Source organism: Felis catus, chromosome A3, assembly GCF_018350175.1.
Source record: "Felis catus isolate Fca126 chromosome A3, F.catus_Fca126_mat1.0, whole genome shotgun sequence".
Taxonomy (NCBI): Eukaryota; Metazoa; Chordata; class Mammalia; order Carnivora; family Felidae; genus Felis; species Felis catus.
This window is the reverse complement of record NC_058370.1, coordinates 14,009,340-14,021,972: the sequence shown is the minus strand read 5'-3', so window position 1 is coordinate 14,021,972 and position 12,633 is coordinate 14,009,340. Positions and strand designations below refer to the sequence as shown.

The following is a 12,633-nucleotide window of genomic DNA, read 5'->3' as shown; positions in this document are numbered from 1 at the left end:
CCACATTGTCATTCTGGCTTGGGGGGGAGGGGGGGGCGTGCAGAGAGGAAGGAAAGAGATACACTGTACTTCTACTCACCTCCTGTTGGCCCCAGCTTAGTCACATGGCCATGACTGTTTGCAAGGGAGGCTGGGAAATGTAGTCCATAGCTAAGCACCATGACCCCAGGTAAAAGTCATGGAATTATGTTACCAAGAAGAGGGAAACAGCCCTCACCACAGCATGGCACAGGCTGTGATTTTAATTCTAGGTGGTTACAAGTCCCCAAATAATCCTAAACCTAACCTTGAACCACACAGAGAGAAAATGTTTGGGTTTTTTTTTAATTCTCTTTTCAGGAGAGAGTCTCAATTTAGTGTTCTCCTGCTTTAACACCTCTCTTAATACTTGAAAATCTCTGGGGCACCTGGGTGGCTCACTCGGTTGGGCATCCTCCTGTGGTTCAGCTCATGATCTCATGGTCCTTGAGTTCGAGCCCCACGTCAGACTCTGTGATGACGGCTCAGAGCCTGGAGCCTGCTTCGGATTCTGTCTCCCTCTCTCTCTGCCCCTCCCCCACTAGCATGCTCATGCGCTCGCTCGTGCTCTCGCTCTCTGTCTCAAAAATAAACCTTAAAAAAATCTTTTTTTAATTTAAGTAAAATAAAAATAAAAGACTTGAAAATCTCCATTATTAACAGAGAACAAGCCTTAGGCTTAGAGCTTCCATCAGATAAAAGAATTTAATAACTAGAAATTAACAGCATCATTTATCATCAGGGCAAGTCATATTGGTTTTCTTGGGGAGGGGGGGTCTTCTTACATGACCTAAAACTGTATAATAATACAAAATAAATCTAGTTAAGACTTTTTTTTAAGTTTATTTATTTTGAGAGAGAGAGCGCGCACATGTGTGTGAGTCACAGCAAAGAGCCCCACATGGAGGTTAATCTCATGAACCATGAGATTATGACCAGAGCTGAAATCAAGTCAGACTCTTAACTGACTGAGCCACCCAGGCACCCCAAGACGTTTTTAATTAGAAATTTTTACCCTTGTTTTCTTCTGTGGAAAAAAAAAATTATAGTATACTTCGGAAGCAATTTTCCCAGAGCAGTTTTTGCCTTTAGTGGGGTTCTAGATCTGAACGTTACGGAAAAGTGCCTTTCGATTTTAAAATCCTGGACGTCAGGCCCCGGGTGGCCATTAGAGCCTCTGCAACGGGACCTGGTGAGCCTGTCATCTTCTTTCTGCACAGTCTACTCGTGTGCCTTGGCGGCTTAGTTAGAACCTCTTTTTAGAATATTTTTTATCATGAGGTGCCAGGGTCGCTCAGGCGGTTGAGCGTCCGACTTCGGTTCAGGTTGTGATCTCACGGTCCGTGGGTTCGAGCCCCGCGTCGGGCTTTGTGCTGACCGCTCAGAGCCTGGAGCCTGCTTCGGATTCTGTGTCTCCCTCTCTCTGCCCCTCCCCTGCTCATGCTCGCTCTCGCTCTCGCTCTCACTCTCAAAACTAAATTAACATTAAAAAAATAAACAAAATTAAATATTTTTATCTTTAATTGTGGGAAAATACACATACAATTTACTATCTTAACCATTTTTAAGGGTGCAGTTCAGTGGTATTAACCACATTCACATTGTTGTGTAACCGTCCCCACCATCCATCTCCAGAACCCTTTCCACCTTGTAGAACCAAAGCCTGATCTGCATTAAACAGCAACTCCCCAGTCCTCCCTGCTCTCAGCCCCTGGCGACCACCCTTCTATTTTCTGTCTCTGCGAATGTGACTCCTCGTATAAGTGGAATCATATACTACTTGTCTTTTTGCGATTGGCTTGTTTCACTTAGCATACTGTCCTCAAGGGTCATTTCCATGTGGTGGTAGGTGTCAGAGTCCCTTCCTTCTTAAGGCTAATAGTCCGTAATCCGTTCCATGTACATCTGACATTTTTTGTATCTACTCACCTGTCAACGGACACTTGGTTGCTTCCATGTTTTGGCTGTTGCAAAATAATGCAGCTGAAAAAATTAAAAACAGAACTACCCTATGACCCAGCAGTTGCACTACTAGGTATTTATCCAAAGGACACAAAAATGCTGATTCAGAGGGGCATGTGCACCCCAATGTTTATAGCAGCAGTATCGACAATAGCCAAAGTCAATGTCCATTGACTGGTGAACGGATAAAGAAGACGTGGTTTGTATATATATAATGGAGTGTATGTGTATACACACACACACACACACACACACACACACACACAGTGGAATATTACTCAGCTATCAAAAAGAATGAAATCTTGCCATTTGCAACTATGTAGGTGGAACTAGAATGTATTATGCTAAGCGAAATTAGTCAGAGAAAGACAAATACCATATGATTTCACTCATATGTGGAATTTAAGAAACAAAACATAGGGGAAGGGAAGGAAAAATAAGATAAAAGCAGAGAGGGAGGCAAACTGAAAGCCATTCTTAAATACAGAGAACAAACTGAGGGTTTCTGGAAGGGAGCTAGGTGGGGAGATGGGCTAAACGGGTGAAGGGCATTGAGGAGAGCGCTTGCTGGGATGAGCACTGGGTGTTATATGTAAGTGATGAATCGCTACATTCTACTCCTGAAACCATTATTACACTATATGTTAACTAACATGGATTTTAATTTAAAAATATATATATACTATGTATTTTTAAATGATAAAAGAAATAACTTCAAAAAAAGAATGCTAAAGGCACAATTCAACTGTAAAAAAAAAATGCATGTGTGTGTGTGTGTGCATGTGTGGTGATTCCATTCTGTATTTAAATGAATTCGTTTAAGTAAAAATAGAAGTGTGAGTTGATTTTTTTCAAGATTACCTAACAGTGATTCCCAGATTTGGTCCTAACTGTTAATGGTAGTTCTGGAGTATTCGAGAAATTCTGGTCCAGGCTAGCGCATGTCAAGAGACGATTCATGAACAAACGATCCACCCAGTGGCCAGATGAGCATCCTGTGATAGAAGTTTTAAAGCCAGGTTTCATGTAACAGCATCTTTTTCCTGTAGATTTTGCACGAAAGGAATCTGTAACCCAGACGCGTCTAAAATGTTTGTCCCGCCCATCGACTCTGTTTCCACGTCAGAGGCATTAAATCCCATCGGGGAAACGTTTTAGCCACTTGCTTCCCACCTGGGGAGCCTGAAGGTCAACGAGCTGAGGGTGATCCAGGTGGAGACCGCACAGAAATGTGGCCTCCAGCTCTCTGCTTTAACTTGAAAAGCATTATTTTTTCCCAACGGTCAGGTTTCTGCTCTGATGATGCCGCATAACAAACGCTCAGTGGCTCTCAGTGTGGATTTCTCACTGATGGGTCTGGGGCGTCTGCTGTGGCCCCACTAAGCTTGCCTCCGGGTTCCGCTGTGTTCCATATGCGCCCTCACTGTGGGACCAGCGGCCATCAGGGGTACGTTCGTCTCATGACCGATGGCAGACGTGAAGGAGGCCAAGCCACACCACCCACACGCATTTCCCGTGGCAGGTCCCGAGCATTCCGGTGTTGGTCAGAGCAAGTCACGTGGCCGACCCAGTATCAGCGGGGTGGAGAATGGGCTCCACCTGCCGTAGGGAGAGGCACTGCACGGTGGTAACGTCATTCTGTTAACTCACAGTTGCGATTCACAGCTCTGCACCCGGCCTCTGCTCCCACAGAGGAGAAAGCAGGCACAGAGGGATTAACGGTCTGCCGCAGAGCTGAGTCCTACCTAGAGCAGGGTAAGAGAGCGGCTCGGAGCTCAAGCAACTGGGGCAGGCAGCCTGGGTTCAAATCCCGGACTCTGTGCTTGCTAGCTGGGTGTCCCAGGCAAGTGACTTGACCTCTCTGTGCCTCAACTTCTCTGTCTGTAAAAAACTGGATGATCAAAATACCTCTCAGCATAGGACAAAGGGGAATCGTGCGTGCACAACATCCAGCAGTTCCCCGCGGAGCACAAGTGCTCAAACATAACAGTTGTTTTATTATTATTATTGTTATCGCTACTACTGGCACTACTCCTCCAGTCCTCTTCAAGGCACTTCACGGGCCTCAGTTTCTTCATCTCTAAAACGGGAATTCCACTGATTGCAATTTCATAAGGATTGCCATCATAGTAAATGAATAATGTTAAGTCAGTGGTTCCCAGACAGAGCGGGGGGGGGGGGGGCAGTTTGCCTCCCAGGAGATATTTGGCAACATCTGGAGACATTTTTCGTTTTCCAACGGGAGGAGGTGCTACCGGGGAAGCTGCTACACATCACAGTGATGGGGCAGCACCCCCGGCACGGAGTTACCCAGCCCCACGTGCCAGCACCGCCGAGGCTGGGAAATCCTGCTGTAGGAAGCACTCAGCAGAGTGCTTGGGATACAGAGAATCCAGTGAGTGCGGTACTTTTAGTCGCGCTGTTCTCGTTACTGTTCCTGCACTTGCTCACACATCAGGATGAGCTAAGATCTGAGTCCAGCTGCGGCTGTCCACGCAGCTGGGCGGAAGGAAACTACAAAGAGGTGGTCCTCACCGGGTAGCAAGGAAAACACGGGCAGGGGAGTCGCCCTGAGGCCCAAGTCTGTCGCCGCGGCCGCAAGCACTTCCTTAGCGATTACGAGTCGCCACAGTCCTGGGTCCCCAGCGTCTTCTCTCTCTTTCCCTCTTGTGCGTGCAGGGAAGGAGAGCTGTTTCGAGAGGATAATGCAGAGATTCGGCAGAAAAGCCGTCTACATCGTGATCGGTGACGGCGTCGAAGAGGAGCAGGGGGCAAAAAAGGTACCTCGTCCGCCTCTCGGGCCGCAGGACCCTTTACCCAGATTTCCTCCACTTCCCAGGCAAAGGCTGGGTCCCCTCCTTCCCAGGCTCTTAGCTCCCAGGCCCCCTCCCGTTTGCAATCGCAGAAGCATCCTGAGTAATTTCCTTCTGCAAATCCCCCTCGGTGCCTTTGGCTGCCGCCCCTGGTAGCCCTGGATTTTTTCTGGGACAACTGCTCGGGAGCCCGGAGACGCTCTGTCAGGGCAGGCTGGTGGGGGGCTGGTGCACGTGTGTGCGCTTTACTTCATACTCACTGATCATATGTTCCAGGAACCCTTCCCAGTTAATAAAGACAGCATTAAGCTAATGAAAAAGAAAATCCTGCATTTGTGATCTCGGGCCCATGAGGAGAGGGGCAGGGGGCTCTGGTGGCCACAGCTCTGCTGTTGGAAAAGAAACAGCTGCCAAAGCCCTGGGTCTGGACCTGTCAACAGCATCCCAGAGAGCCTGCCGCCCCCCACCCAGAGGCCTGGGAAGTGGATCGTTAATGTCACAGAGCTTAATTGGGAGGACCTGGTTTCCCCCTTCCCTCCCCAGCGACGGATTCCAAGGAAATGCAGAAACGTTCGGGGTCTTAGTGGACAAAGCCTGAAAAGAGAGGGAGGGCCCCTGGGGTCCCAGGAAAGGGGGCCGGGGGCGGAGCTAGAAGCCCCCCCCACCCCCCCACCACCACCTGCAAGGTTCCTCCCCTTCCCAGCCCGTCCGGACTCCACCTTTAGGCCTCAGGCTTCAGCCACACTTGTGAGGGAAGAATTCCCTGACCAGCTACCTCTCTGGTCCGTCCAGCAACTACCTCCCCGCCCCGTCCATATTCGGTCCTCGGGGCCTGTGTGAGGGGTGGCTTGAAGGCGGACCCTCCAGCTAGTGCGGAAGCTCCGTTAGCCGGGCCTCCGCCACCGCCACCGTGTGCCCGCAGCTGTCACGGTCGCTGGGGAGCCTTCAGTGAGCAGAAGGGGCAGGCTCTCACCCCTCCCTCAGCTCACAGCCTGGGGGCCGGCATGTGTGCAAGGCGGTGGCCAGAGCTTTGGAGAAGACTAAAGCAGGGACTGCGAAGGGCCCATGGGGGCAGGACAGGTTGCAAGTGTGGTCAAGGTAGGCCTCGTGCTGGGGGTGACAGGAGAGCAAAGACAAGAGGAGGAGACCTAGTGAGCCAAGTAGATCTCAGAGGGAAGGCAGCCCTGAGCCAAACCGACTGAGCCACCCAGGCGCCCCCTGAGCTCTCCTTTTTAAAGCAGATTTCTTTAACTTTAAAAATGGATTGATTTAGAGGTGCCCGGGGGGCCCAGTCAGTTGGGCATCCGACTTGATTCCAGCTCAGGTCATGATCTCACATGGGATGGAGTCCCACGGCGGGCTGTGCGCTGACAGTGCAGAGCCCGCTTGGCATTCTCTCTCTCTTCCTCTCTCTGCCCCTCCTCTGCTCCCATGCCTTCCCCCCGATAAATAAATTTTTAAAAAATGAATTCATTTAGAGACAAAAATGTTAAGTAACTAATCAATCGTGATAGAGGTGATACACAAGAAATGACCAAAGCAGTAGCATGGATCACATGAGTTACCACGCGTGAGTGCCGTTCCAGAAACGCCGTGCCAGGTCAAGAGCATGGTCTGTGTGATGAGACGATCCACTGTCAGTGTCTCTAGCGCCCTCTGTCCAAGCTCAGACCTGAGAAGTCTGCCCTAAGCATGGGACCGTGATCAAAATAAAGTTTTGCTTCTATCACAGTTGGACTGGAGAGCCAGCTTAGGCCTGTGGCCCCTGGCACCCCTTGCCTGCCATCCGGCCGTCACCCAGAGGACGGCAGGGCCCTCCGTGGAGGTCCTGACACTTTCCCGCCTTCTCACAATCAGAGAGGGTTTGTTAGGACAGAGTAAGCAGTAAAGGTTCTGAAATGAGCCCTTTCTCTCTAGAAATGAAATGCTAATGGACGCTATAACCATAGTGTCCAAAAGGCCAAGGTCCGATGTCATCGGACAGAAACAAAGGGCAAGTTATTATGTGCTCAGGATACCGTGTGCTTCGGTATGTAAATGTTCGGGCACACAATCCCAATGCTTGTGCCCATAAGTGCCGTGGCCGTGGGTGCGACCCGGCAAACGCAGAGGGACACAGGGGTGCAGTCTCGACCGTTCACCAACCAGGCCGGGTGCTGCTGTCCTAACGTGCTTTCTCCAAACTGCTGAGCAACTCACTCATGGAAAGGTTCCAAATAGAACAAAATACAGGTTTCCCTTGATTTATCCATTGCACTTCTAGAAATTCAGGTTTGCTTGAGAGCATGCGCAAGCTACTCTGTTTATATGTGACCTGTAAAACGTGGGGTCCAGTGATTATGTACGGGTTTCTCCTTGCTTGAATATCTGATAGCACATTCGAAAATCTCGAAAGTCAGGTCCAAGGTGTGTGAAAGGGGGTCGGACACGTGCGCCCTCGCCCCCTGCCCCCGCAGTGCCCCCAGACCATTAGGGGGGTCAAAATTCACACCTCCGGAAATTTCCGCACGGACCCCTAGAGGGCAGGCTTTTCGTCCTTTGAGAACAGCTAGTCTGGGTTCACCTTCCTGTGCTGGGCCAGGCACCTCCCTGGCCTCACCCTCCCGCCAGCCCTGCTCCCACAGAAAGATTGTGACGGGGAGTGCATATTCTACCCTAAATCCCAGCTCTGCCGGTTTCGGCTGTGTGGCCTTCGGCAGACGACGCCCCCTCTCTGAGCTGCCTTTCCTTATCTGGGACAGCTGCTGGGAATCTGCACCCAGGGCTGAGCAGAGGAACCATGCATAGTGAGTTCTCACCAGCCCGAAGCTCTGTTAGTATTCTGCACACGGCAGTGGGGGTGGGGGAGGAAAGATAACACAACCTTTAGAAATTCAGGAGAGCTTCTCTCTCCGGGGGAGCCAGGGGAGAGAGAGAAAATACGAATGCTCATTTGCACATAATTGTGAAAACTCACCCAAATCTCTCGTTTGCTTGCTCCGAGCCCATGGGAGAAGCACTTTGCTGCGACCTGCGGAGGAGGAGGGGGTGGGGGGTCCCCAGCAGGGACTGGGCGGGAGCATCTCAGCAGGGCCGGTGCCTGGAGCGGGGCTGGGGTGGCCGGAGATGCCCGGCAGCAGGGTACACAGTAGAGAGGCCGCTCCCTCGGTCACGTAAAAACATCCACAGGCTTCCGGGACCCGGGCTCCTTCCGTGTTGTTGCTCTGCCATTTCCGGTGCTGCTCTTGCCACCGCCCACGTCCACGCTGCGGCGACCGGGGAGGAAGAGGGGGAGGATGCCTCTTCCCCTGAAGGGCGCGGGCGGTCCCGGGGGACCCCACGCTGCTCGCATCCCATTGGCCAGATCTGAATCACGTGACCCCAGCTGGCTCCGGAGCCCCCTGGGAGATGCAGCCTTTGTTCTCAGCCACCCAGTCCCTCGCTAAGAAAAAAGAAGGCCGCTTCTGCGAGAGAAGGGGGGAACGGATGATGGAGGCCGCTGGCAGTCTCCGTCGCCACGGGCCTGTGGCAGGGCTGTGACCGGCACCTCGGGGCGCCTGGCCTAACCCCGTGCCCTTAACCACTCCTCCTGATTACTGACCTCATCGTTTACTTAATCCTCAACCCTCCCTGCAAAGTGGGTATCGTTGGCTTCAGTTTACAGAGGACGTATCTGAGACCCAGAGAGGTTAATGAACGCACCTAAGGTCACACAGCTGTACACGCCAGCGGATGTGTGTTTTGCTCCAGATGCCAAGCGGGAAGGGGGTGGGCCTAGGAGTTTCGAGCACTCCCCACCCCCCCCCCAGCTGGTCACACAAGAGTGAGAGGGCACACACACCGCTGTATACTGAGCTCCCCCCGAAAACCTCCGCCAGTGTCTAAAGCAGCAGCCCCAGCCCATTAGCGAGCAACGCTGTGCACCAGCCACTCTCCCGGCCTGATGGATGGGAGTCATTAGCCCAGGCTGCCGGACACCCGAGCAGCGTGAAATACGGCGACCGGACAAGGGGCTGTGACTGTTCGGGCTGACAGGGTTGTTAATATCTCCATTTTAGCGGGTCATTTGTCTCCACCTCTCCACGAGTGATAAATCCACTTGCGCTCTAGGGCTGGGATCGAGGTGGCCGAGACGTTCTCTTCCACCTTTGCTCATTTCGTCCCAGAAAAATGAATTACACTCTTTAAGGGGAGACAGGATTGGTCGGGCAGGAACCAAAATCCATCTTTGCAGAGAAGGGAAGGTTTGGCTGAGGTGAGGAGGGGGTCGGGGAGCTGGGGCAACAGGAAGGCATTAAAGAAATGGCATCTGCTGCCCGTGATGGGTGGTGGTCTGCTTCCTCTGAGCGAAAGAAAAAAGGATGTGTTCACTGAGGACTTAGAGAAACTCACCTTGCCATTTCCCCCCTCCCTCCTCTTCACTCCTTCTGTGTGTGTTTCTTGAGCACCTACTATGTGCCATGAGTCACGCAATGCAGTAGTGGACGTGACATTCCAAGCACCAACTCACCTCAGGGCCTTTGCACTGGCTTTGTCTTCTGCCTCGACTACCCAAACACACAGGTTTGCACATCCTTGTCTGCTTAAGTGTCACTCCCTAGAGAGGCCTTTCCTGACCCCGCTATCAGAATAGATGTCCTCCCCCAGCTGCTCTCTGCCCTGCCTCCCTGCTCTATTTCCATCACAGTGCTCACAAGACAAAACCATCTTGGTCATTTTGTGCCTCTGGATTTCTTATCTGTGGCTCCAGCGAGAACCCTGTGTGTGCGTGCACCGCCCCTGCAGGAGGCTCCAGGGAGGGCACAGCAGTGGACAGAGGCCCCGCCTTCGGGATGCTCTCCCCGTCTCAAGATCCTTCACTTAATCACATCTGCAAAGTCCCTTTTGCCGTGTGAGGTCACATATTCACGGGTTCTGGGGATTGGGACCTGGATGGACATCTTTGGGGGGCTATTATTCCGCCTGCCACAGTTGAGAAAGGTAAAGATCAACAATGATATAAAGAATTCACAGAGTGATACGTGCAGAGTCCCCAGAGGCAGGGAAGGATTTGATGGGTTCCAGGACCCAACAGGATGCCTGTATAGTTTCTAGCCTGTGGATGTAGAATCTCAGAGGGCAGGACTCGGGGCATCCAAATGTTCAAGCACCATCTGTTCACTTTGTAAATAATTTAAGGCCAATGGCTGTCTGGAGGATGCTCAGAATCTCTTAGCTGCAGGTAGCAGAAAGCCCATGTAATGACAAGTTAAACACTTGCTCACCTAACAACCTTAGAAGTAGATGCCCCAGCTTGTTTTTCGCCAAGCATCCCTATCTATCATCTTGCTCTGCCTTTCTAACCATCTTTGGCTTTTCTCGTTTCTGATTTGTTGCCTCGTGATCTCAAAATGGCTGCCACAGCTCCAGACATCACATGCCAACGTGACACCATCCAAATAGGATGGGAAAGTAAGGAGGAAAGTCTCTTCTCTGGTGCCGCTCTCTAATCCTGGAGGAAAACCTTTCCCAGAAGCCCCTCGCCCCTTCCTCCTGGGCTTTCAGTGGGTCACAAGTCAGGAGGGATACAGGACACATCACTGGCAAACAAGGCCTGGTGTTGCCACAGCTTGATTAGAAATCATAACTCATCCCCTAGGCCTGGGCACAGTGCTGCCAAATTCGGGGTTCCGGAAGCAAGAAAGGAGAGGGGCGTTGGGCAGGCAACAACTTTAGCCAATGATTAAATTGTCCAGCGATAAAAACGTACCCGGCCTTCTCCTCCGAGCCTGACATAACATCTCTGTGGCTCAGTCTCCTCATCTGTAACACAAGACAGGGTGCCTCTCTCGGAGATCAGTGACCTGGTTCAAGGAGGTGATGCCTGTGACACGTTCAGCATGGTGCCTGGCACGGGACAGATGTTAATGATTCCGTGATGACGGTGATTATGATGCTAATTAGTTCTGGCTTGCCGGTGATTGAACTTCGGTTAAATCCATTTTTTTTCTTTCTCGTCCCCCACTTGCGAAAGGTGCTTGTGTTTTGCCTCCAGGTTTTTTGTTGGCTTGGGCGGCTTCAGGGAGCAGTAAACACAGAGCATGAGCCCAGGGTCTGACTCCCCAACGGTAGATTTAAGAGACTATTATTTGATTTTGTTTTAACGTTTATTCATTTTGGAGAGACAGAGAGAGAGTGCGAGCAGGGGAGGGGCAGAGAGAGAGAGAGAGAGACAGAATCCAAAGCAGGCTCCAGGCTCTGAGCTGTCGGCACAGAGCCCGACGCGGGGCTTGAACCCATGAACCGTGAGATCATGACCTGCACCGACGTTGGACGCTTAACTGAGCCCCCCGGGTGCCCCTAAGAGACTATTATTTAAAAGCCTGGGTATCACAGGCGGTCTCTTTGGGACCCGCTTGGTCAGTTTAGATGGAGATTAGCACATGTCAGGGAGGGGTGAAAGTCGCAGGAGCACCCGGTGGAGACTCTGATCGTGAAGTAGCAGGATCAAGGCCAGTGTTCTAAGAAGGACGGCTTTGTCACTGCGTGACTTCTTTCCGGGTCAGCGCACCGCCGAAGGCCACGCAGGTCCCGGGGGAGGGCAGAGCATCAGTGTCCCAGGCAGTACAGGCCTCGAGGGGAACAGAGACCGTGGCCGGACCGGTGGACCCTGGCCAGACAGGGGGTCTGCCTCCTGGCTCGGGAAACACCCACGGGCCACGCTGACACGGGTGGACTTCTCGTTGGGCTCCAGCTGTGGGCACAGGGAGGGGGTGGCCGGCGGGAGGCGCCGGGCAGGGCCATAACCCAGCGGCTGGCGTCCTGTGTTCCTTCTGTTCCAGCACAACATGCCCTTCTGGCGGATATCCTGCCACGCCGACCTGGAGGCGCTGCGGCACGCCCTGGAGCTGGAGTATCTATAGCAGGACCCCCGGCCTCGCCACCTGCCACCCCGGGTGCCTCCCACCCACCCGGGGCCCTCGCCTCCCCCGCCTCCTCGCCAGATGCCGGACCCCGGGCGCGGGCCCCGCGGCCGAGGGGACGTGCCTGGCGACCGTCTCAGAAGCCGTCCTTGCAGTCCACGTGGGTCCTGAGACGCAGAGTGCCCGGCAGGGGCTTTGGGATATTTAACTTTGGAGGAAAGGGCTGGCTGGGAGTCCGGGCTTTTCTACAAGACTCACGGAACAAAAGCGACTTATTGCTGATTTGGGGGAGGGCTGGCGGTGAGGAGGGGGACGGGCTTGGGTTTTACTTTTCCTTTTTAATTTATGGACTGATCTCACTACTCCGGTATTACGCTCTCGTGCCTGTGTTGTCGGTTTTCTTAGTCGTTGGCTGGGCTTGGTTTTCTAAACTGGCATGCGGAGCCGTGCAGCTCTAACTGAAGCGCTCTCGGCTCCAAGTTGTGCTTTGGGGGGACAATCATTCCTTGAACAATTGGTGAGGGAGGCGATTCGGGGCTGATGGGAAGACGGTTGCTTATCTTTGTTTCTAAGGACCTAACCTGACGTCATGTGGACAGTGCACGTGCCTTATGCTGCCATCTTGTTTTCTAGGGGGAGGGGACCCTGGGGAGGCGGCGGTACTTTGTGACGGATAAAAGGCATTAAATAAACCCACGTTTACATTTTGAAGTGGGGTAGGGTGTCGCTACTTTATGACCACTCTTCTTAAGGCCTCCATTACGTCTGTTTTAATAGGCCTTAGTAGACTTCGAGCCATCCCCACAGGAAGATGTTTGGGTGACACAGATAGACCTGCCCCTTAATCCTGACATTAACCACCTAGGTGGCCAACTACTTTTCTGCTGTTGTGACTAAATGTCCAAGGCTGGGTCTGAGGGAAACTAGGAGGCCACAGTCTGTAAGGTAAGTGTGTTAGC

The 12,633-nt window shown here is 52.3% G+C and overlaps 1 protein-coding gene across 4 annotated transcripts in view; it reads left to right on the top strand.

The window, feature by feature from the left end:
* EYA2 (EYA transcriptional coactivator and phosphatase 2) overlaps positions 1–12,385 on the top strand; it is a 266,177-nt gene extending 253,792 nt beyond the window's left edge. For all 4 annotated transcript variants that reach the window (XM_023251154.2, XM_023251153.2, XM_023251155.2 and 1 more), the window contains 2 exons: positions 4,660–4,760; positions 11,594–12,385. In XM_023251154.2, coding sequence (XP_023106922.1) covers positions 4,660–4,760; positions 11,594–11,674 — 182 coding nt within the window. In that variant the 3' untranslated portion in view covers positions 11,675–12,385. The remainder of the gene's footprint in view (positions 1–4,659; positions 4,761–11,593) is intronic.
* Positions 12,386–12,633: the final 248 nt, after the last annotated feature.